The sequence below is a fragment of the Heptranchias perlo genome, chromosome 6 (assembly GCF_035084215.1).
Source record: "Heptranchias perlo isolate sHepPer1 chromosome 6, sHepPer1.hap1, whole genome shotgun sequence".
NCBI classification, from domain to species: domain Eukaryota; kingdom Metazoa; phylum Chordata; class Chondrichthyes; order Hexanchiformes; family Hexanchidae; genus Heptranchias; species Heptranchias perlo.
Window position 1 is genome coordinate 22,915,912 of NC_090330.1, and position 24,303 is coordinate 22,940,214.

The 24,303-nt window shown below is 41.6% G+C and overlaps 2 protein-coding genes across 14 annotated transcripts in view; one reads left to right on the top strand and one right to left on the bottom strand.

The window, feature by feature from the left end:
• The window catches only part of supt20 (SPT20 homolog, SAGA complex component), an 85,875-nt gene extending 79,966 nt beyond the window's left edge, over nt 1-5,909 (top strand). For 10 of the 12 annotated variants that reach the window (XM_067985909.1, XM_067985921.1, XM_067985920.1 and 7 more), the window contains one exon: nt 176-5,909. In XM_067985909.1, the coding sequence (XP_067842010.1) occupies nt 176-310 (135 nt within the window). In that variant the 3' untranslated portion in view covers nt 311-5,909. The remainder of the gene's footprint in view (nt 1-175) is intronic. The other 2 variants (XM_067985916.1, XM_067985919.1) reach the window with 1 other exon arrangement.
• On the bottom strand, nt 464-22,150 carry exosc8 (exosome component 8). Of its 2 annotated transcripts, XM_067985923.1 has the most exons (11): nt 21,998-22,150; nt 16,935-16,971; nt 16,668-16,731; nt 12,896-12,969; nt 9,879-9,924; nt 7,450-7,555; nt 7,261-7,306; nt 6,502-6,598; nt 4,937-5,057; nt 2,118-2,224; nt 464-691 (listed from the first exon to the last, which is right to left on the bottom strand). In XM_067985923.1, the coding sequence occupies exons 1-11, from the start codon at nt 22,012-22,014 to the stop codon at nt 555-557; spliced, it is 852 nt and encodes a 283-aa protein (XP_067842024.1). In that variant the 5' UTR covers nt 22,015-22,150; the 3' UTR covers nt 464-554. The 2 variants fall into 2 exon arrangements, with proteins under 2 accessions (XP_067842024.1, XP_067842023.1); XM_067985922.1 differs by lacking the exons at nt 9,879-9,924; nt 12,896-12,969 and having other exon boundaries at nt 21,998-22,107.
• Between the last annotated feature and the right edge of the window lie 2,153 nt (nt 22,151-24,303).

Sequence of the window (24,303 nt, forward strand, 5' to 3'; positions counted from 1 at the left end):
CTGTAGTCATTAAGTTTGTGGGTTTAATTTTCTTTTCCTGTCTCCATCCTTAAACACTTCCAAAATGTTTAAACTGATTCATCTCTTTGCTGTCAAGACTTCAATTTGATTCATCTGAACATTTTTCGTCGACCCTTACAAATGTGTTCTTTTGTCCCCTTTCCCTTCCTGGCAGCAGTTACGATACTTCCAGCATCAAATGGTTATGGCAGCACAAGTTCAGCTTCGACAACAGCAGCAGCAGCAGCATTCAGGCAGCCAGTCAAAAAGTAAAAGGAAAAGAGGGACTCCAACTCCACCAAAATCATGAACCATCTCATGTTGTTTCTAAACTATAAAGACTGCTTCTTGAACTTAACAATATTATCTCTTTTGTGGTGAAGTGAATGTAGTTTTTAAAAATGAAACCCAACCATTGTATATAGTAGAATCTCTTGTTTCAATAAGAAGTCATTTTGTGAACTTAGTTTAAAAACAACTTGTACATATTTATTGATTTTTGAAAGAAAAATAACTGATTTATTGTACAGTCAAACTTTTAACAGCAGGTTTTTCTATTCTCTCTCTTTCACATTTATTGTGGGCGTTACACTCTTCATCACTTCAGTGAGCAGTTTATAGACTTCTCTGTGTCTTGTTTGTGCACGAACAATGCAGTCCTGGAGTTTTTCACCAGAGAGACCACTCCCTCCTCCATATGGGAAAAAAAAAGATCATTTGCAACAAAGGCAAGTTGATATATTTTTGTTGATACAGAAAACATCCAAAGAATGACAAAAATTGTTAGGTATTTTAAATCAATATTAACATGACAAAAATTGAAATTAGACACTGAAGTGTCACTAACTAGCTCAACTGCAAATCTGGCTTTCTGAAACATTGAATGTTGCAAAACCTAAACAAACCCTTGTACAGATTTAACTAGTGATCAACAATTATGTAATACAACTGGATTATTAATGAAACGGTTCTCATCACATAAATGTCCGATGCCTAAAGTAATTACACTTGGGTAAATAAAAATTCTAAAACCTTGCTTCAAAAAAATAGTCCTGGTGGTCAAAGCCTAGGTTTTTTCCATTGATAATGATTGTACTGTTCTGTTTTCCAAGAGTTTTAATGGACTATTAGGTAACAACATGCAGTTTTCAAATAATGAAAAATCAAAAGCAACTTTTTTTTGGAGATGGAGGGGCAAGAGAATGAAAACAGAAAATAAATCAGGCAGTCTTCATAGATAGATGGAGAGCATGTGAGTGGCTGAATGTGTGGATAAAGAGTGCAGCGGTATAATGGCTGACAATGCTGCTACTGCTGGGTGTGGGATGGAAGAAGCGGTTAATGGATAGTGGTTTGTAAGATTGGAGAAAATTGCTGGGGTAAGAATTTGAAGTCAATGCACTAGGGGATGGGGAACTAACAGGAGTACATGACTTAAAGGATAGGATATGAGTTGGATCATATGTATCGTGGAGCTTGAGAAGGGGTGGAATACAGGAGAAAGAGATCAGATGTGATATGGAAAGTTTTGATGATTTATCAAATCATTGGGGAGTGAAGTTCCACTTGGGGTCAAGCAGTACACCAAGGCTGTGCATCATTAGGTTCAGCCTGAGCATGTAAATCCAAATTGACAGTAATGCTTCATTGCTTGTATCATGGGAGAATGACTTTGCTCTCAGTAATTCTCATTAGAAATACTGATGTTTGTCATTGCATTATTCATTTCTATTGTAAAAAGAAAAACAACCACTGCTTTAAACAGCTCAGCCGGAGTCTTCATTTGGGCACGATTCCAGTTTTGTTTTTGGTAATTGAGGGAAGGCTTATTTTTTTAAAAGATTTGTCAAACCTGCACAGAATCACATGTACTTCCCATTTCTATAATTTGACCATATTTACTATTTTAGGTTTAAAATTCTGTGACAAAATTTAAATATCAAAATAACAGACTACCTACTCGAGGTATAGTAGATGGTATGCAAAGATATTTATTTTTCAACAGCCATGAGGCTGTTTTGTACACTTGCACAAAGGCAGATTCCAACAAAATCATGCAAAAGGACAGGCTGTGCCAAACTGGACTACTTACTTAAGCCGACACTTTGTTAACACACCTGGTTTATGTACGGCACAAAGCCTATCCTCTTCATCAGTTACTATAGTAGCCATCCCTGATGCCAAGGTCTCCTCCTCAGCCGTTGGATCTACAATGAATATTGTGCTTTTTTTAAAAAAAAAGGAAAAAAGCTTTTCAGAAGATCATTTAAGTCAAATTATGAGCCACTCCTTTAACGCTGAGTCTATACAACTTGCTCTATAGGCACCCTGATTCAAGTTACCAATTATAGTACTTTGGAATAATAGGCACTAAGACTGGAAGCTGCTAAACTTCAATAATAATGCAAATTAATACAGATGTAGATACATGCAAAATTTAGTGGTATGTAAGTATTAGGCATTAGAGTTTAAATATTTATCCCACTGAAAAAAAGTACAAGTGTTCACTAAGCAGCAAAATAATGCACCAGGGCACCACACATTGTTATATACCCTCACTGTATCTGACACCTCCATTTACCAGCTAGTGCAAAAAATGGAGAATCCATTTTTTAATAAAATATTACTTAAATTAATCTCTTCAAGGCTTGACACTTAAAAGAAAGGCTATTTAATTTCCTAAAAATCTTGTTTGCTCATTTATACAGAAGACTTCAAAAATAATTTTGGTTTTCAATAAAAATCGTACTAAATGGAAGTCTGGATAGATACTGGCCAAATTCAGCCCAGACTAATAGGATGAAAGTCTTCTTTATCTATTGCCCATGAAAGGAGTCCAGGCAATCCCAACCCAGTTTCTAGTAAGTGTATTTAAATAGGCTTACTGGTAAGAACAAAATAAGATGGAATTTTCATCAGTAAAAGGGACTGTACAGGTGTGCTGAACAGGTAAAAAGCTGACAACACCCAGGAGGTCAGTGCCTGTGAAACATTGGAGGGTATGTCACAGGGCCCACACGAATACAATAATTCACATGTTATAACACGTGAATAGGGGTGTCACTAACACAATCTCCCCCTCGGTAAACACTGTTCATTCGACTGATATATATGAATGAAAAAGAATAAATTTGCATTTATATAGTCTCAGTGTTTAACAACTAATAGATAACTTTTGAAGTAGTCACTTGTTTATGTAGGGAAATACAGCAGCCAGTTTGCACTAGCAAGGTACCACAGACAGCAAATGAATAAATGACACATAATCTGTTATTGGTAGTGTTGGTTGAGGGAGACATGTCCCAGCACACTGTAAGAGCTCCCTGCTCCTCTTCAATTAGTGCCATGTTATCTTTTACCTAAACAGGCAGATATGGCTTCAGTTTAATGTTTCATGCAAAAGACAGCACCTCCAATGCAGCACTTCCTCAGTATTGCACTGAAGTTTCAGCCTAGATCTGGCCTCAAGTCTAGTGAAGTTTGAACCCACAACTTTGATTCAGAAGTGAGTGTGCTACCAACTGAGTTAAGTTAACTATCATCGCACTGGGCCAAATGTCTCAGTCTGTGATTTGAAAAAAACATACTGCAACAATAAAGCTACTCAAACATCAGGAATAGCTATATTACTTAATTGCCAAGTTAAACAATTTATATGAAAATTAAATTTAAAACACTACCTGTGCTCTCTCTACTATTTTCCTCCCATTTCCTTTTTCCAACTTCAGTTTTACTTTTCTTCCCTCCCCCCCCAATTATATTCCGAAGTGAAATAAGGAAGAAGAATGATCTCTACCAATCATGCAAAGAATAAGTGGGATTAGGCTGGGTGGCTCATTTTCGGCCGGTGCGGACACGATGGGCCAAATGGCAACCTCCTGTGCCATAAATTTTCTATGATTCTATGAATTAGTTGGTCAAATTTGCAGAGGATACCAAATTATGAAGGGCGTTTTATTCTGAGGAAGCAGCTTGGGAAATACAAAATAAGCTGCATAAAATATGTAGGTAGGCAGAACAGCAGCAGATGGAATGCAATATATATATATATGTACAGTGTGGATAGGAAGGAAAAATGGGCAACATATGAACTCCATGAATGGTACCGAAATAGAATATAAGAATATGAATGAAATTGGGAGATAGAGGTCTTTGTAGACTTGGTGGTCAACACGTCCAACCACTGCAGAGCAGCAATCAACAAAGCAAATAGAATGCTGAACTGTAGCCAAAACAGTAGAGTATAAGTCAAAGGAGGTCATGCTCAAACTGTATAGTGTACTAGTCAGACCATACCTTGAATAGTGTGTCCAATTCTGGTCATCAAGACAAAGAAGACATTCCAGCCCTGGAGGTGGTTCAGAGAAGAACCACAGGCTGATCCCTATTTTAAGAGGTTGAGCTATGAAGACTGGAGAGACTTGGGTTTTTCAGTTCTGAAAGGAGACTGAGAGATGATCTTAGAGATAGATAAGACAGTAAACGATATGGAATATATAAATCCAGAATATTACTTCAAACTAAATTTGGAGAGTAGGACAAGGGAACACTAACTCAAACTAGTCGGCAGTAAATTTAGGACTGATGTCAGGATGTTATTTTGGACAAAAAGAGTGGCAATATATGGAATGGACTCCCAGGTGGAGAAGTGGACATGGAAATCCTGCTATCATTCAAGGAAAAAATAGATTCAGCAATGACAGGGAGGAATGAGTGGAGTGTAAGGTCTTTTAGATGGATGAACAAAGATAGGCCAAATGCCCTTCATCGTCCATGTTGTGATCTTGTGATTTAAAAAATGACATGCATAAAGGTTGTGTTGCACTAGCTGCTTTGAAATGTAAAAACGCCATTTAGCGCATTCATAAAAATACTGTATCTTATCTCTCAAAACAATGAGGTGCTACACATTATTTTACACTCAAAAGTAACTCACTCATCAAAAATGGCAAAGGATGTAGCAACTGGATGCTTTCTGATATTCAGTTGATTTCTCTGGTTCATATTAACTTCTGCCAAACCAGTTTCTTCACTGATCGACACCATTGGTAACTGAACTGTAGAAAAAGAACAATTAATCTTCGGCAATAAATTAGAACGGGGATCGGTTGCAAAATGTAGCTATGGGTTTTACTTCAAACTGTAGCATTAATGGGGGACTGCCTACATTTTCATGTTGGATTTTTTGAAAACTCCACTCTACCTTTTACAAAAATCATAAATTTCAATTGCTATATTCTGCTCACTGAACCACATTCAGTCAGAATCATTGAATTTTGCAGCAAAAAAAAAGCCATTCGTCCCATGAAGTATGTGTCAGTGGTTTGTCTCTACAAGCCACCTAGTCTCATACAAATTTTCTGATTGCACCCCAAACCCTTCAATATTTCTACTTTTAAAAGAATGTGAACTGTTTCGACAACTGGTTGTAGCAGAGAATTCTATATTCTAACAAATAAAAGTAAAAACTCCTCTCGCTCAAAAGTTAATGCAAAGAAACATAGCAACATCACATGAGAATTCAGGCCTGTTCTATCCACAGTCTATACCATTAGTAAAAATAAGGAGAAGATCATGGAGGAGTGGCAGTGAAGAGATAACATCCACAGGAAAAGAAGTGTGGCCCGTGAGGCCAATATCAGCCACTTCAGTAGGATTTCAATCACACATGGATAAGAAGCAACAATAAGTGGACAAGTCGTCACAGCAAAAGCAAAGTCATTTCAAACTAGTCACAAATGGCTGACCACATCAATACCAACAGCTTCATAGTATAGAATAACATACAGGGTTTTTAAAAGCAAAACAATTCCTACTGGAACTGTTAAAAACTTTTTAAATCGGAAACATACCAAAGCTGTAACATTATGTAAAATACTGAATAAAATTTAAAGTACATTGAATCTTAATGTAATGTTTCTTGACTTATTTTTGCATGCCACACACACTTCTGATGTAATCCTGCATAGAATAAATGTTTCACATGGCAAGATGGTGTTTCTTATATGTTGGGTTGGCTGTATTTTAAAAAGAATCTTCAATGATTGTACATTGAGCAGTACACAAAAAGCCCATTTCAAGATTTCCACATTAAAGATAATGAGGTCGTGGAGTGGAAGGATGTAGGTCAGTTATTCCGCTTGGTTGAATTTCCAAACCTGGCTTACAGTCAGCATCTCCTTGCAGGGAAAGGAAAGATGAAATAAATCCGTACATCACATCATCAGGCTTACATCATTAACATTCTAGCAGCCAGGTGAAGAGCAGCATTTGCAGAGGCTGGGAAGCAGCTTTCCCACCATCTAAACAGCGGGAGATGAATAGCATGATGAGAACTATATTGGGGGGGAGGAGGGGAGAGAGCAGAGAAAGATTTAATACTGTCAAAAATGCCATTGTTGATGGACACTGAACCATGTATGCTGTAAACCTGAAAATAATGTGCAATGATGAGTTGTAACCCAAGAAAAAATGCAATTTGTTTTTGAAAAGCATACTTACCATTTTTCAGTGCCGCTAACAGGGCTATTATACAAGCATCCAATAAGTTTCCATCATAATCTAAGCATATCATGTCACAGTATACAACCCAAGCAAGCTGAAAACAAAAGAAAAAAAATAGATGCATCAATACTCAGGTTAAAATTAATGTGTTTCTGAACCATTCTGAAGTAGTGTAGTGTATGACAAGAATCATCACCATCAGTCGACCATCGTCAGAGTTCCTGTGACTGTCCTCCACACTAAGCAGGGACTCGAACCTTGGTGTTGTGTTTCAGACAGTCTATGGGTTGCTCTTTCATTGACTTGTTATGTACTGCAGCTGCCTCACGGCTTGCAGATTGTGGACGCTGTTGGCTAATTCAAGGATTAGCTCATCTGCCTTTTGATGGCAATTCCTCCATCAAGAGTTTCACTACCTCCCTCCAGATGCTTATCTACCCGAAGCCATTGGCACTTTCTGGAGGTGGCCAGGTTACTTAACCGCTGCTCAACAATTGGCATTGATCAGTCACGGATAATACAGTTCTACTATCATTATGGTAGAAGGTTTTAATACCTCAGCTGACTAGAAAGAAAAGAATTATATTTTTATTGCACTAAGAAGCATTTTATAATTCTCATTTGGCTAGAAAAAAATGTCACTACATCAGCTGTCATCTAATCAATGAAGTCATTATATATTTGAAAATTGGTTGTTTAAAATTTAAAATCAAAAATGCTAAAAACAAACAATACCTACTACTGATTTTGTCATACCTTCCCTTTCTCAATGCAAAGATCCTCCTTCTGTATGATCTGTGAACTATATTTTGAAAGAAAAGGTTGAATTGATCCACAGATTTTAATTTGCCACATTGCTGTACTATAAAAACATCTTAATGTACAATTGAAAATGCAGAAAGAATTTGTAAAATTACTGATGAAAATGAGAAATGAGATTCTTACTTTTCTATGACATCAAAAATGAACTGACTAGCCGCTTGTGCTTGTTCCCCAGGTGGGCCAGGTCGAAATCTTGATGAACATAATGGTGGTAAATCTACATTTGGCACTGTAATAAAACATTAATAAAGTGCACATTTGTTAGTTTTACTATCTCTAACGCAGTTACATTTTCTGTCGTTAAAAAAACAAATGAAGATAATGATCCATACCAGTACTGCTTAACTCAATAAGGTAGTTTGCTGGTTGCAAACATTGTTTCCAAAACAAAACTGTTCTGATTTAAAAATGGCCACTTTGGGTAAGGTATTAGAAGGCTGCCTACCCCCATGAAATTGTATTTCATGAAGTCACTGCCTTTGGGAGAGGAGAGGAGAGGCGAAAACTGGAACTTTCTTCATTTACATAGCCCTTATCACTATCTCAGACATCTCAAAGCACTTCACAACCAATTAATTATGAAGTGTTGACACTGTTCTTATGTAGACAAATATAGCAACAGTGCGGAGCAATGTCTCACATATAGAAATCTGGTGGTGGTGGTGGTGTTGCTTGAGGGATAAATGTTGAGAAACCAGTGGAACTCCCTGCTCCTGTTCAAACAGTGCCATGGGATCTTGAAGTCCACCTGTCCAACCACTTGGTTTAACATTTCATCTGAAAGACAGTACCTCTGACAATGCAGCACTCCCTCAATACTACACTGACGCTTCAGCCTAGACTATGTGCTCAAATTCTGGAGTACAGCTTGAATCCACAACATCCGTCTCAGAACAAGAAAATTAAAAGCACAAAACTAAATGTGGCAAAATACAGTTAAATATGTTTTAATTTGTGGTTTACCAAATGGTTCATTTTGGTAACTGCATATCTGGAAGTATAAAAACGTGAAAAAGTACAACTTCCTGTCAAATATGAACACAGGAATGTGTTAACATTACACCAAATGATCGCCAGCTCATTTGGATTGTATTTTTAAGCCTATGTCCGTTGTCCAGCCAACACACCAAAGAACAATATTGCATTTGGGTTTGAATCAAATCAGTGAGATTTTAAACAGAGTAACTGGTATGAATTATTCCATTAACACCAGCTGTTAAGTTCACAGTGGACTTACATAGGAAAATAAGAATACGAGTAGGCTCTTCAGCCCCTCTATTCAGACATTCAATTTGATCGGGGCTGATCTGTACCTCAACTCCATTTACCTGCCTTTGCTCCATATCCTTTGATACCCTTACCATCTCAGTCTTAAATTTTTCAATTGACCCAGCATCCACAGCCTTTTGGGGGAACAGAGTTCTAGATTTCCACTGCCCTTTGTGTGAAAAAAGGCTCAATCATAAATGGCCTAGCTGTAATATTAAGATTATACCCCCTTTTTCTGGATTCCCCCACCAAAGCAAATAGTTTCTCTGTATCTATCCTATCAAACAAATCCCTTTATCATTTTAAACACCTCGATTAGATTAACCCCTCAACCTTCTGAACCCACAGGGAATACAACCAAGCTTATGCAACTGTCCTTATAATTTAACTCTGCACCGTACCCCCTCCAAGGCCAATATGTCTTTCCTGAGCTTCGGATCCCAAAACTGAACACAGTACTGCAGATGGGGCCTGATCAAGGTTCTGTACAACTGAAGCATCATTTCCTCACTTTTGCATTCCAACCTCCTTTTTGATTATATTTTGTACCTGTGCACTAGCTTTTAGTGATTTGTGTACATGGACACCTAAATCTCTTTGCTCCTTCACAACTTCTAGTCTCTCGCCATTAAGAAAACATTCCGATTTGTCTTTCTCGGATCCTAAGTCAATGATCTCATACTTCCCCACATTGAACTCCATCTGCCATAGTTTTGACCACTCACTTAGTCTGTTTATGTCCCTTTGTAACTTCCTGCTCCCATCTACACAACTTACTGCACCTCTTAACGTAATGTCACCTGCAAACTTGAGTATCACAATGGACCAGACTCTGATCTCTACATTATATAACAATGTAGTAATTATGTTTTAACAGCTGGCTTCCATTTTTGTAAAGAATATACACTTAATCTTATTTTTCATTTCAGGTCCCCCTAAACGTTGTCATATTTACAGATGGTATCTCTAGGGTTATAAGATCCAAATAAATGTAATTACAAATTTTAACGGCAAAATTAAAAATTCAAATATACTTGTCAAGTTTCAGTGACAATTTCACATGTTGCAAAAAAACCCAAATCATCATTTGTTGCAAGAGGTGAGTTTGAACAAAGTCAATTTATAATAATCACAGCCACTGTCACAAAAAATTAATCAAACTATCAACCTTAACCATTTCACAATAGGAATTTAACACTGCATTTGAATGAAGACCAAGCTCAGCTACACTATTGCAATTTTATAGAATGAATTGTGAGTTAATTATTTTACCAATAACACACCTATGTATCCTTTATTTGGTGCATCTACTGTTGGTGCTGCAAATTCCTGTAAAGTAAAAAGTAATTTTATTATTTAGTACAAAATATTTTTCTATCTGCATTAAAATGTCTGCACATCTATGCAATTTTAATTTTAAAATAGAATAATGTTGCACATCTATGCAATATTAATTATAAAAATCCTTTAATCTGAACAAATTATAATTTGATGAGATTAGAGGGTGTTTAGTGCAGTGCTCAGTGATTGTTAACACTTATTTTAGCTTGCCACATCCCAAAATTGCATGGAGCATATTTGGCATTATTTCCCTTCTTACTAGCCTCTCGTGTTTTTGTTCTTGTAAACTGATGAAATAGGCAGAATGTCACACATCCACCAAAATCAATATTAGTAATTTGAAGTCCCATTCAAGGTGTTAGAGAGTGAAATACTTATCCGTCCAAGTATCAGTGTCAGCGTGTAGTACTTTCAGCTTAGAACACGGCACAGTCAAATGCAGAATAAAACTCCCCTCAGGAAACTAAACTCATAAGACTGTCCCACTACTGCATCAGTACAATTCCCCCTGCTATTTCCCACAGGAGCTATCTATATAGTCATTCTTGGTGAGATTGCTCAATTTATGCTGAAATAAGCATAATTCTGTGCTGCATACACATGTCCACTAGAAACGGGATAGTGAAATTATGCAAACTAATTTCAACAAGGACCCAGACAGCAAGTAAAAACTTTTAATCCATCGGTCTTGGTTGGTGAAAAGACAGCGTGCTAACCCATTATACCATTCAGTATACAGATAGATAATCACACAGACTTGAATTTATGTAGCACCTTATCACATCTCTCAAACCTTTCAAAAAGCTTCACACACAATTAATTTTTTCAGAATGCAGTCATCATTACATAGGCCATTACAGCAGCCATTTCACACGCAGCAAGATCATACAAACAGCAATGACCAGTTAATCTATTTTTGGTGGCGTTGGTTGAGGGAGGAATAGTGATCAGAACTGGGAGAGCTCCCTGCTTTTCTACAAATTGTTTTTTTTTGTATTCGTTCACGGGATGTGGGCGTCGCTGGCGAGGCCAGCATTTATTGCCCATCCCTAATTGCCCTCGAGAAGGTGGTGGTGAGCCGCTTTCTTGAACCGCTGCAGTCCGTGTGGTGACAGTTCTCCCACAGTGCTGTTAGGAAGGGAGTTCCAGGATTTTGACCCAGCGACAATGAAGGAACGGCGATATATTTCCAAGTCGGGATGGTGTGTGACTTGGAGGGGAACGTGCAGGTGGTGTTGTTCCCATGTGCCTGCTGCTCTTGTACTTCTAGTTGGTAGAGGTCGCGGGTTTGGGAGGTGCTGTCGAAGAAGCCTTGGCGAGTTGCTGCAGTGCATCCTGTGGATGGTGCACACTGCAGCCACAGTGCGCCGGTGGTGAAGGGAGTGAATGTTTAGGGTGGTGGAAGGGGTGCCAATCAAGCGGGCTGCTTTATCTTGGATGGTGTCGAGCTTCTTGAGTGTTGTTGGAGCTGCACTCATCCAGGCAAGTGGAGAGTATTCCATCACACTCCTGACTTGTGCCTTGTAGATGGTGGAAAGGCTTTGGGGAGTCAGGAGGTGAGTCACTCGCTGCAGAATACCCAGCCTCTGACCTGCTCTCGTAGCCACAGTATTTATATGGCTGGTCCAGTTAAGTTTCTGGTCAATGGTGACCCCCAGGATGTTGATGGTGGGGGATTCGGCGATGGTAATGCCGTTGAATGTCAAGGGGAGGTGGTTAGACTCTCTCTTGTTGGAGATGGTCATTGCCTGGCACTTATCTGGCGCGAATGTTACATGCCACTTATGAGCCCAAGCCTGGATGTTGTCCAGGTCTTGCTGCATGCGGGCTCGTACTGCTTCATTATTTGAGGGGTTGCGAATGGAACTGAACACTGTGCAGTCATCAGCGAACATCCCCATTTCTGACCTTATGATGGAGGGAAGGTCATTGATGAAGCAGCTGAAGATGGTTGGGCCTAGGACACTGCCCTGAGGAACTCCTGCAGCAATGTCCTGGGGCTGAGATGATTGGCCTCCAACAACCACTACCATAGGATCTTTTACATCCACTTGAAACAACAGAACAGGCAGGTAGGACATTGGTTTAACGACTCAGTCAAAGGTCAGAACCTCTAACAGAGCTGCAACCCCTCAGTCCTGCATTTGAGTATAGGTCTATACTATATGCTCAGGTCCTAGAGTGAGGCTTGAACACAAAATCTTTTGACTCAGTGGCAACAGTGCTACCAACTAAGCCAAGTTAACACAAACTCAAAGTACAGGAATCAAATTCAAAACAGCTAGAAGGATACCGTGGTGAGTGGAAAGATCGCTACAAAACATCCTCAGTAGACCCATGGATGTTCCCGGGATGCAATTATAACACATTGCCAGAATAATAAAAGGTGAAAAGCATGTCTCATCTGAAGTATGCCTGATAGATGGGAATCCGTCACTGGGTACCACGTGAAAAAGAATCAAGTCATGCCCTAATGGGTAGGGTAGTCTGGCTGGATAAGTAGCTGGAAGCTTAGCAGTGCTCTGTTCTGGTAGGTTGTGGAGTTTTTAACTTCAACAAAGTCCCTGTGCATACGAACAGGTCTCTAAGCTTTGGTTCCTACTTAACTGCACCTAAAGTCTCTGGGCTTAGGTAAAAGGAATGCTTCCCTATAGAGAGGATGTGCATTTCATATGAGGTAAACCGAAACTCCACCTGTATGGATTTTTCAGTAGCTTGGTTTGGAGGCTCAAACATGGTGATGGGTTTCCACATGTCAGCACGCCCGTATAAGCAAACAATAAATAAATCACATCCTGCAACTCATCACATGTTTTGTCTTCTTCAATCCATGAAGCAAAATTCATTATATTTATCAGCCTAATTGCTACAATCAACACTGACATTCCTGCAGATTTTTTTCTACTAAAAATTTAAGCAGTACAATTTATAGCCTGAGAGCTGAATGCTGAAATCTCACCACTTTAATGCCACAAACAACTGTCGTGTTCCCCAGCTTTATCAGTGCAGAACCGTCCGCGGTTGTAATTGAACCTGAAACATTAGATGTGAAATCAGAAAAGCAATACTTTCAAACACAGTTACTTTTCCGAACTGTTTCGTAGCAGATCTTTTTCTTTTAAATTGTAATCAGTAAAATGTACAACCAAGTAGAATGATGTGATTCCATTTTAGAGGACACCAAAAACATTATCTGTAACATTTTGTTGTAACAAGGATAAAGTTAATGATAAAGATCTACGGTCCTATTACATCCTCATTAGTCAATGGTTAGAAAGTGCATTAATAAAAATATATACATTTATAATATATTAATTTTCTTGTGACTGCACACTTCTTGTTGTCATAAATGAGTTACAAGTTGTAACACTGGCTAACACCTGAATTAATGCCTTCTTTTAAATGGGCAATTAAAATTACTTTAATGAGTAAGCTGGACAAAATTGCTATTATACTCACTGGTCATTTTCTTTCAGTCCTCACCACTATATATACACACAACAACTTGCATTTATATAGCTCCTTTAATGTAGGAAAACATCCCAAGGAGCTCCACAGGAGCGTAGTCAGACAAAAATTGACACTGAGCCAAAGAAGGAGGGGTGATTAAAAGCTAGGTAAAAGAGGTAGGTTTTAAGACAAATCTTAAAGGAGGAGAGATAGGTAGAGAGGTAATTCCAGAGCTTGGGATCTAAACGGCAGACAGCATGTTTATACATTTATTTTTCACCGAAAATACAAGATAATTTATAATGTTCAGGTTAGGTTTTATAACCCTTACAAACTTTACTAACTCAATTATTTAACACCATAAGTATTTTGGACAGTAAAATTATGCAGCCATGCACACCTACAGTGGGCCAATCAAATGGTGAAAATAATTAGAAACGGAATAATCTTCAAGAAAACTTGTGCTCATTTGTCATCATCAGCAGCAATTTCGATGGTTTACAAACAGTGGGCGGAAATTTCAACTTCGAAGGGATATTGAAACGGGCGGTAGCAGATCGATCGCCCGCTATATATCCCGTCCGATTATCCTTTCCATCGCAGTCAATAGAAGGATCCACTGTCGCCCATTTTACGCCCCCGCTGAAGTTGAACCTCCTTACCCCCATATCTGCAGCCTGTAGCCAGAGAAAACCCATGTTTTTCTCCTGGAGTCAGTTCTTTTCAAAGCCTGCAGACTACTGGACTAGGTGAGGATGACATAGTCTACAACACTGAAGAGATGTGGCCAGACTGTCAATCCTCTATAACATCATTACTACAACAGTAATATAAAAAAAGTGTGTGATGCTTAAACCAGATTTCCAATTACACAGAATGTACAGCACAGAAACACGCAATTCAGCCCCAACAGGTCCATGCCGGTGTTTATGCTCTACACAAGCCTCCTCGCTCCCTACTTCATCTAACCCTATCATTCCATATGAGAACCTTTTAAAAATATGTAAAGTGAAAATGTAATACAAAGTCACATTTGGGAGGCTATTCAGACTATAGTTTCTTGCATATTTCAATTGGTTGTTGGTTGCTTGTAACTGTAGACCTCAATACAATTAAACACAAAGACTGTCAATGCTGCCTTTATTAATAATTTTATGCTTATGCAGAACTAATATTTCCATAGGCGCTACTATTGCCTTCAAATATAATTTCTCAGTTAGCATATTCCCAAAGAGATTCCTCCCTGAGCCAATTTTTCTAAATACAAACAACTATGGATACTACCTGGTTTATAATACCATTTTTCAAAACAAGATGTCAACAAGATCACATGGTAAATTTTGTTAAAAGCATTAAATTGACAGTGTAAGTAGTGTAATACGGGGGAAAAAAAACAGAATTTTTGACCTATGTTGATAGTCCTATAAACATCTTAACCCTTTAAGACGCAAGACTTCTGATTGTCTGTGCCCACGAATGAAGATTAGCATATGATTAGCTCTATAATGTAATAGAATGTCTCTACATTCATAAAATGGTTTCCAAAATTGTAGAAATAAATCAGTTAAACAAAAATAGCTTTGTGCCAGTAACACAGGAGCTGCAACAGCTCCTAGTCAATTTAAAAACTCTAAATAATACTAGCAGTGAATCTTCACACACCAGTTCTCTTGCTAGTAGAATGCTCTCTCAGGCAGTATTAACACCTGGAATGTTTGCCCCCATATCTAGGTGTTCAAATGAACACTTAATAATCACCTGCTGAACCAGGGTTCATAGGAATGTTAAGTATGCTTAGGCCAAGAGAGATTAGTCATTTTAACTTGGCTCAGTTGATAGCATTTTGCTATGGAGTCAGATTGTCATACATTCAAGCCCCACTCCAGCACTTGAGCACATAATCTAAGCTGACACTGCTTGAGGGAGTGCTGTTTTGTCGGAGGCTCATTTTTTCAGATGAGACATTTAATCAAAGCCCCAATGTCATTAGAAGAAGAGATCAAAAAGAATATAAAGACATTTAAGATAGGGGGGGAATAATTGATAAACTAATCAAACTTAGAGAGGATAAATCCCCAGGTCCGGATGGATTGCATCCGTGCATATTAAAAGAAGTTAAGGAAGAGATAGCAGAGGCACTATCACATATATATAAAAATTCATTAGAAAAGGGAATAGTGCCAGAGGACTGGCAGACAGCTAATGTGGTTCCTATATTTAAAAAAGGAGATAGAACCAGTCTAGGGAACTATAGACCAATTAGCTTAACGTGGGTGGTAGGAAAGATAATGGAATCCTTCCTCAAAGATGTAAAAGAAAAACATCTAGGACTGAAAATAAAGAATGGTCAACACGGATTTCAAAAGGGAAGGTTACAGGAAGGACGTAATTGCACTAGAGAGGGTACAGAGGAGATTTACGAGAACCATGGGTGACATGAGGAAAAACTTTTTTTTTAAAAACACAGCATGTGTTTAGGATTTGGAATGCACTGCCCGAGGGGGTGATGGAGGCAGATTCAATCATGGCCTTCAAAAGGGAACTGGATAAGTACTTGAAAGGAAAACATTTGCAGGGCTACGGGGACAGGGCAGGGAGTGGGACTCGTTGGATTGCTCTTGCAAAGAGCCAGTGCGGACTCGATGGGCCGATTGGCCTCCTTCCGTGCTGTAACCTTTCTATGATTCTATAATTGCCTGTTCAAACGGATGTAAAAGATTTCATGGCACAATTCAAAAGGGGAATTCCCCTGGTGTTCTAACCTACATTACTCCCTCAACCGACATCAAAAATAGATTAATAGGTCTTTCACTGCTTTTGCAGTTTACATGATCTTACTGTAAGCAACTTGCCTGCCGTTTTTGCCTACACAACAACAGCAACTGCACTTCAAAATTACTTCCTTGCAATGTCCTGAAGGCCTGATAAAGTGCTATATAAATACAAGTTCTTGATGTCCCCACTAGTAGCCCTGTATAATTTCTCTAAATGTTTCTGTGCTCTGAAAAACTTGCAGGGTCAGTTTCCAACACTTAGAATTATAGAAAGTTACAGCACAGAAGTAGGCCATTCGGCCCATCGTGTCCATGACTTCTGCCCTTTTTACCAGTTATCTCCAACCTCATTTTGTTGTTATGACACCTAATATTCAAAAAACAATTCTAGCTCTCACTTTAAGAAAATCGATTTATAAGGTTGTCCAGAAAAGGTTATTCCAGCTTACGAATTCACCACGTGAGAATTTTATGAATGAATCATTTCAATAAGTGTAGAATTCTCACCTATATTGAGAGTCGTCGTTCTGAATTTACCCAACTCCCTTCCATCAGGTCGACAATTTTCTTTCTAACAAACATACAGATACCATTTAGTAAGACTGCTTTAGCATCACAGTTCATGATACAAACACAGTATTTAGGATCCAAGTAGGACCATCCCATGTCTCTTAAAAGAATGCACATTTTATCTCAACATTGCACCTAAAGCCATCAGAAAATGTAAACCTTTCACAAGTCATTTGCCAGAGATGAAACTGAGAAACAGCCTACCAGAAACTTTCTGTAGTATTCCAATGGTTCTACCGTTCTGACAAAGGGAAAAGAGAACACAGGCTAAGTGTATTGTGCTCAAATGTTAAGTTCCATCATACAACAGTTACATCACATGTATTAGAAAAACCTAAAATGTTCACATTTCCACAACACATTATCATCTCTTATCATTGATTCAGAACAATATTAAAAATAATTCTGAACCTTACCAATGCACTTCAAATATTCTTATGGGCTTTTAACAACAATGTTTTTTTTCTCAAATTATCCACCTGCTAACAAAATTAATGGAACAGCTTGGAAACATACAATTTCTGAAAATGCAATTAATTTCATTAGCAGGTTGTTAATTAAGCAGAAAAATAGGCATTCTCCCATTTTTCACTTAAAGTGGAATTTCACCCCTAGGTTCTCAATTATAAGAAATTCTGCAATTTAGCAGTGGAAGTAACCTGACAAAATTACAAACAGCACTTTAAGGAAGGAATCTCCAATGATCAAATATGCTATATAGCCCACATATTCAGTACAGACCCCAAAATATAATCTAAATACTGTAACTAAAAAACAAAGAAATCACATTCTACTGTATTCTTATTCTTCAACCTAAATACAAAAGCATAAACTGTATTTTGCATCTTGAACATTTAAAATTATTTTCTGAGCAACACTTGGTTTGTAGTGTGTGGAGTTACTCCTTTTAACCAGTAATGAATCCCCTTACACCATTTAAAAAAAGAATATTTAAAAGGGTGCGTGATGAACCAGACACTATGAATACACCAGAGTTATTGGCAGAGATAGAGACAACTCTATGTTAAACTCTAAATCAGTTTGTTCATTTTTTAAAGACCAACACAAGTTAATGTAGCCCAGCGTGTCAATATACTGGAACATCTGTAGCTAGGTTATTGTAAATTCTCAGAGCTGAGAAACTTAATTTCAAATTATGTAACATTAAAAAGTCTATAAACATTTTGACACAACTGGACAATGAATCATTCTTCCAAATCGGAGCCCCCCTCTCCAATTCTCTCCACCAAGGATTCCATTTTTACAAAACCATCTCTATTGTGCTTTGTCTCTTTCACCCATACACTACAGAATGTACAGCGCTAAACAAAATGTGACCTTAGGAATCACACTTCCATTACTGAACAGAAGACCTAAACTACCCAGTTAAAGGATCCCTACAGTCGCAGGTACAACAACAGAATATCCTTGGTTCTTTGAAAAGACATCACATCTTGTGTGGTGCCATTGTCCCAAATCCACCTCATTATTCCTCCTATTTTCTGACCTATGCTAAAGCTCTAAAGTTATTTGCAATCATTTGTTTACAATGTACTGGTTTGAAAAAGTAAGGACGATAGGATTGTTAGACATAATATTTATCCAACATGCCCCATTATAACACAGGTCCACCTGTTGAATAACTGTGGTACCCAGCAGATCCTCAACATGTATCCTCCAATGATCTTTACAATAGAGATATGTCCTCCTCTCTCCCCATGCTCAGTGCCCACCATTTTCCTCCTAATTGTAAAGCACCGAGACATATTCTTGCACATGAGGAGCACTATATAAATACAAGATGTTGCTTGTCTATTCAAAGGATGATAACTCTGAAAATACCTATTTAAAAACAAACTCTAATGATTATCATCCATCACACTTTCACAGTGGCCATCAGTTTCAGTACCTGATAATCACACTTCCAAGGCAGTGGCTCTGTGATAAGTGCCACACAGTGAAGGGTCGTGCGTAGAAGCATGTGCACACAATCCAGATGGGATTGAAACTGGCCTCTGCTCCAAAAAGTTAAATATCTTTACAACAGATCTCACAAAGTCATTGCTGTGAATAGGCAACCTTAGCAGCTCTTAATTGTGGGTTAAAAACTGAAATAAAAAGTTACAAGGATGCAACATACTGAAAACAGATAGGATGTTTCCTGCTATAGTGCTGCTGTCTAACCTGGAGTAGGTGCAGCTTGTTTCATCAAATGGGCTGCAAGACACATACATACATATCACAGGGCACAGACCAAGACAGGTCTGGGCTACAAAACCGAAACATATCACAGGGCACGGACCAAGACAGGTCTGGGCTACAAAACCGAAACACATCACAGAGCACGGACCAAGACAGGTCTGGGCTACAAAACCCAAACACATCACAGGGCACGGACCAAGACAGGTCCGGGCTACAAAACCCAAACACGTCACAGGGCACGGACCAAGACAGGTCCGGGCTACAAAACCGAAACACATCACATAGCACGGACCAAGACAGGTCCGGGCTACAAAACCCAAACACGTCACACGGCACGGACCAAGACAGGTCCGGGCTACAAAACCCAAACACGTCACAGGGCACGGACCAAGACAGGTCCGGGCTACAAAACCCAAATACGTCACAGGGCACGGACCAAGACAGGTCCGGGCTACAAAACCCAAACACGTCACAGGGCACGGACCAAGACAGGTCCGGGCTACAAAACCCAAACACGTCACAGGGCACGGACCAAGACAGGTCCGGGCTACAAAACCCAAACACGTCACAGGGCACGGAACCCAAACACATCACAGGGCACGGACCAAGACAGGTCCGGGCTACAAGACACATACACATCACAGGGCACGGACCAAGACAGGTCCGGGCTACAAAACCCAAACACGTCACAGGGCACGGAACCCAAACACATCACAGGGCACCGACCAAGACAGGTCCGGGCTACAAGACACATACACATCACAGGGCACGGACCAAGACAGGTCCGGGCTACAAAACCCAAACACATCACAGGGCACAGACCAAGACAGGTCCGGGCTACAAAACCCAAACACGTCACAGGGCACGGACCAAGACAGGTCCGGGCTACAAAACCCAAACACGTCACAGGGCACGGACCAAGACAGGTCCGGGCTACAAAACCCAAACACGTCACAGGGCACGGAACCCAAACACATCACAGGGCACGGACCAAGACAGGTCCGGGCTACAAGACACATACACATCACAGGGCACGGACCAAGACAGGTCCGGGCTACAAAACCCAAACACGTCACAGGGCACGGAACCCAAACACATCACAGGGCACGGACCAAGACAGGTCCGGGCTACAAGACACATACACATCACAGGGCACGGACCAAGACAGGTCCGGGCTACAAAACCCAAACACATCACAGGGCACGGACCAAGACAGGTCCGGGCTACAAAACCCAAACACATCACAGGGCACGGACCAAGACAGGTCTGGGCTACAAAACCCAAACACATCACAGGGCACGGACCAAGACAGGTCCGGGCTACAAAACCCAAACACATCACAGGGCACGGACCAAGACAGGTCTGGGCTACAAAACCCAAACACATCACAGGGCACGGACCAAGACAGGTCCGGGCTACAAAACCCAAACACATCACAGGGCACGGACCAAGACAGGTCCGGGCTACAAAACCCAAACACATCACAGGGCACGGACCAAGACAGGTCCGGGCTACAAAACCCAAACACATCACAGGGCACGGACCAAGACAGGTCCGGGCTACAAAACCCAAACACATCACAGGGCACGGACCAAGACAGGTCCGGGCTACAAAACCGAAACACATCACAGGGCACGGACCAAGACAGGTCCGGGCTACAAAACCCAAACACATCACAGGGCACGGACCAAGACAGGTCCGGGCTACAAAACCCAAACACATCACAGGGCACGGACCAAGACAGGTCCGGGCTACAAAACCCAAACACATCACAGGGCACGGACCAAGACAGGTCAAGCTCTAAGTTTCAACCATTTTCTTTCTTGTAAAAAGCTGCACTTCCTGCTCCAGGTTAAAACTTTAAACTGAGCCGTAAACACTGGGAAAATGTTCGGAGCCACGCTTGTGCTTTATTGATGTGGACTTTGACGCAACCCCACTCAAAACACGTGGAGCTGCGCTAATTCAGTGCTGAACATATGAAGCTAAACAGAGAGAGCCCGCACTTTTAATCAGGCCAGTCCCCAACACCCCCCTCCAGCACCTCAGGTCTCCGTCCCCCGAGTCCCCGGCCCCAGTACCTCAGGTCTCCGTCCCCCGAGTCCCCGGCCCCGTCCCCAGTACCTCAGGTCTCCATCCCCCGAGTCCCCGGCCCCGTCCCCAGTACCTCAGGTCTCCGTCCCCCGAGTCCCCGGCCCCAGCCTCAGCGCCTCAGGTCTCCGTCCCCCGAGTCCCCGGCCCCAGCGCCTCAGGTCTCCGTCCCCCGAGTCCCCGGCCCCAGCCCCTCAGGTCTCCGTCCCCCGAGTCCCCGGCCCCGGCCCCAGTGCCTCAGGTCTCCGTCCCCCGAGTCCCCGGCCCCGGCCCCAGTGCCTCAGGTCTCCGTCCCCCGAGTCCCCGGCCCCGGCCCCAGTGCCTCAGGTCTCCGTCCCCCGAGTCCCCGGCCCCAGCCCCAGTGCCTCAGGTCTCCGTCCCCCGAGTCCCCGGCCCCGGCCCCAGTACCTCAGGTCTCCGTCCCCCGAGTCCCCGGCCCCGGCCCCAGTACCTCAGGTCTCCGTCCCCCGAGTCCCCGGCCCCAGCCCCAGTGCCTCAGGTCTCCGTCCCCCGAGTCCCCGGCCCCGGCCCCAGTACCTCAGGTCTCCGTCCCCCGAGTCCCCGGCCCCGGCCCCAGTGCCTCAGGTCTCCGTCCCCCGAGTCCCCGGCCCCGGCCCCAGTACCTCAGGTCTCCGTCCCCCGAGTCCCCGGCCCCGGCCCCAGTACCTCAGGTCTCCGTCCCCCGAGTCCCCGGCCCCGGCCCCAGTGCCTCAGGTCTCCGTCCCCCGAGTCCCCGGCCCCGGCCCCAGTACCTCAGGTCTCCGTCCCCCGAGTCCCCGGCCCCGGCCCCAGTACCTCAGGTCTCCGTCCCCCGAGTCCCCGGCCCCGGCCCCAGTACCTCAGGTCTCCGTCCCCCGAGTCCCCGGCCCCGGCCCCAGTACCTCAGGTCTCCGTCCCCCGAGTCCCCGGCCCCGGCCCCAGTACCTCAGGTCTCCGTCCCCCGAGTCCCCAATCCCTAACCCGGTCTCACTCACTTGAATCCCGCCGCCATCCTGCGCCCAGCACCATGTGAACCCGGCTCACGGCACCGCAGATTCAACACTGTGCGGCTCAGAGAGACTGGAAGAGCTGCAGCCGCCTCATTTAAATTTCCAAATATTTCTGCCCCCGCGCCTCCCAAACTCCGAGCTGTGCCCGCGCTTTTCCCTCTGATTTTTTTTTTGTCCTATTGAATGTGCTGAAGTGAAATCAGGGACACGTCCCACGCTGTTACTGAAGCAAGACATTGGCTGCATCCAAACTGTGGGGAGTCAGTAAGATGAAGTCCTGTTACTGTGTTTACAGCACAGAAACAGGCCAATCGGCCCGACTGATCAATGCCAGCGTTAATGCTCCACTCGAGCCTCCTTCCTCCCTACTTCATCTAATCCAATCAGGTTATCGAATTCTTTTCTCCTCCATGTGTTTATCTAGCTGCCCCTTAAATGCATCTTTGCTATTTACCTCAACTACTCCTTGTGGTAGTGAGTTTCACATTCATACCACTCTTTGGGTAAAGTTGTTGCTCCTGAATTCCTGATTGGATTTATTAGTGACTATCTTATATTGACGTCCTCTAGTTTTGGACTCTTCCACAAGTGGAAATATTTTCTCTACGTCTACCCTATCAAACCCTATCATTATCTTGAAGACCTTTATCAGACCACCTCTCAGCCTTCTCTTTTCATAGAGAAAAGAGCCCCTGCCTGTTTAGTCTTTCCTGATAAGTTCTGGTATCATCCTTCTGATACCTTTTAGCTGAGTTTAATCTGATTGGACAGGTCTCCTTGGCTTTATAAAAACATTTAAATGGTGCACATTTAATGATGCTGCTTTGTTTCTTACAAGATTTTGCTCACGGTGCTTTTTAAAAGGTGTATAAAATTTGACAGTTTTACAATAGATATCATTGTATCATAGCAGGCACAGCACAGGGGGAGGCCATTCGGCCTATCGTGCCAGTGCCTGCTCTTTGAAAGAGCTATCCAATTAGTCCCATTCCCCTGCTCTTTCCCCATAGCCCTGTAATTTTTTTTCCCTTTGTGAATTTATCCAATTCCCTTTTGAAAGTTACCATTGAATCTACATCCACCACCCTTTCAGGCAGTGCATTCCAGTGCATTACAACTCACTGTGTAAAAAAAATGTTTCCTCATGTCACCTCTGACTCTTCTGCCAATCACCTTAAAGCTCTGCGCTCCTCTATTTCTTGCCTCTTGCAAATCCCCAATTTTAATCGCTCCACCATTGGCGGCCGTGCCTTCAGCTGCCTAGGCCCTAAGCACTGAAATTCCCTCCCTAAACCTCTCTCCTCCTTTAAGACACTACTTAAAACCTACCTCGTTGAGCAAGCTTTTGGTACCTGTCTTAATATCTCCTTATGTAGCTTGGTGTCAAATTTTATTTGATAACGCTCCTGTGAAGCGCCATGAGACATTTTACTACGTTAAAGGCACTATATAAATGCAAGTTGTTGTTGTGTCCTCTGGTTACCGACCCTTCTACCACTGGAAACAGCTTTTCCTATTTACTCTATCAAAACTGTTCATGATTTTAAATACCTCTATCAAATCTCCCCTTAACCTTCTCTGTTCTAAGGAGAACAACCCCAGCTTCTCCAGTCTTTCCACATAACTGAAGTCCCTCATCCCTGGTACCATTCTAGTAAATCTCTTTTGCACCCTCTCTAAAGCCTTGACATCCTTCCTCAAGTGTGGTGCCCAGACTTGAACACAATACTCCAGTTGCGGCCTAACCAGTGTTTTATAAAGGTTTAGCATAACTTCCTTGCTTTTGTACCCTATGTCTCTATTAATAAAGCCCAGGATCCCATATGCTTTTTTAACAGCCGGCTCAACTTGCCCTGCCACCTTCAAAGGTTTGTGTACACACACCACCAGGTCTTTCTGTTCCTGCACTCACTTTAAAATTGTACCATTTGGTTTATATTGCCTCTTGTCATTCTTCCTACCAAAATGTATCACTTCACACTTCTCTGCATTAAATTTCATCTGCCTACTTCACCAGTCTGTGTCCTCCTGAAGTCTGTTACTATCCTCCACATTGTTTACTACATTTCTGAGTTTTGTGCCATCAGCAAACTTCAAAATTATACTCTTAATACCCAAGTCCAGGTCATTAATATATACCAAAAGAACACCACTGTATACCTCCCTCCATTCTGAAAAACAACTATTCACCACTACTCTCTGCTTTCTGCCCCTACAATTTTGTATCCACATTGCCACTGTCCCTTTAGTCCCTATAATTTTGCTAACAAGTCTATTAGGTGGTACTTTAT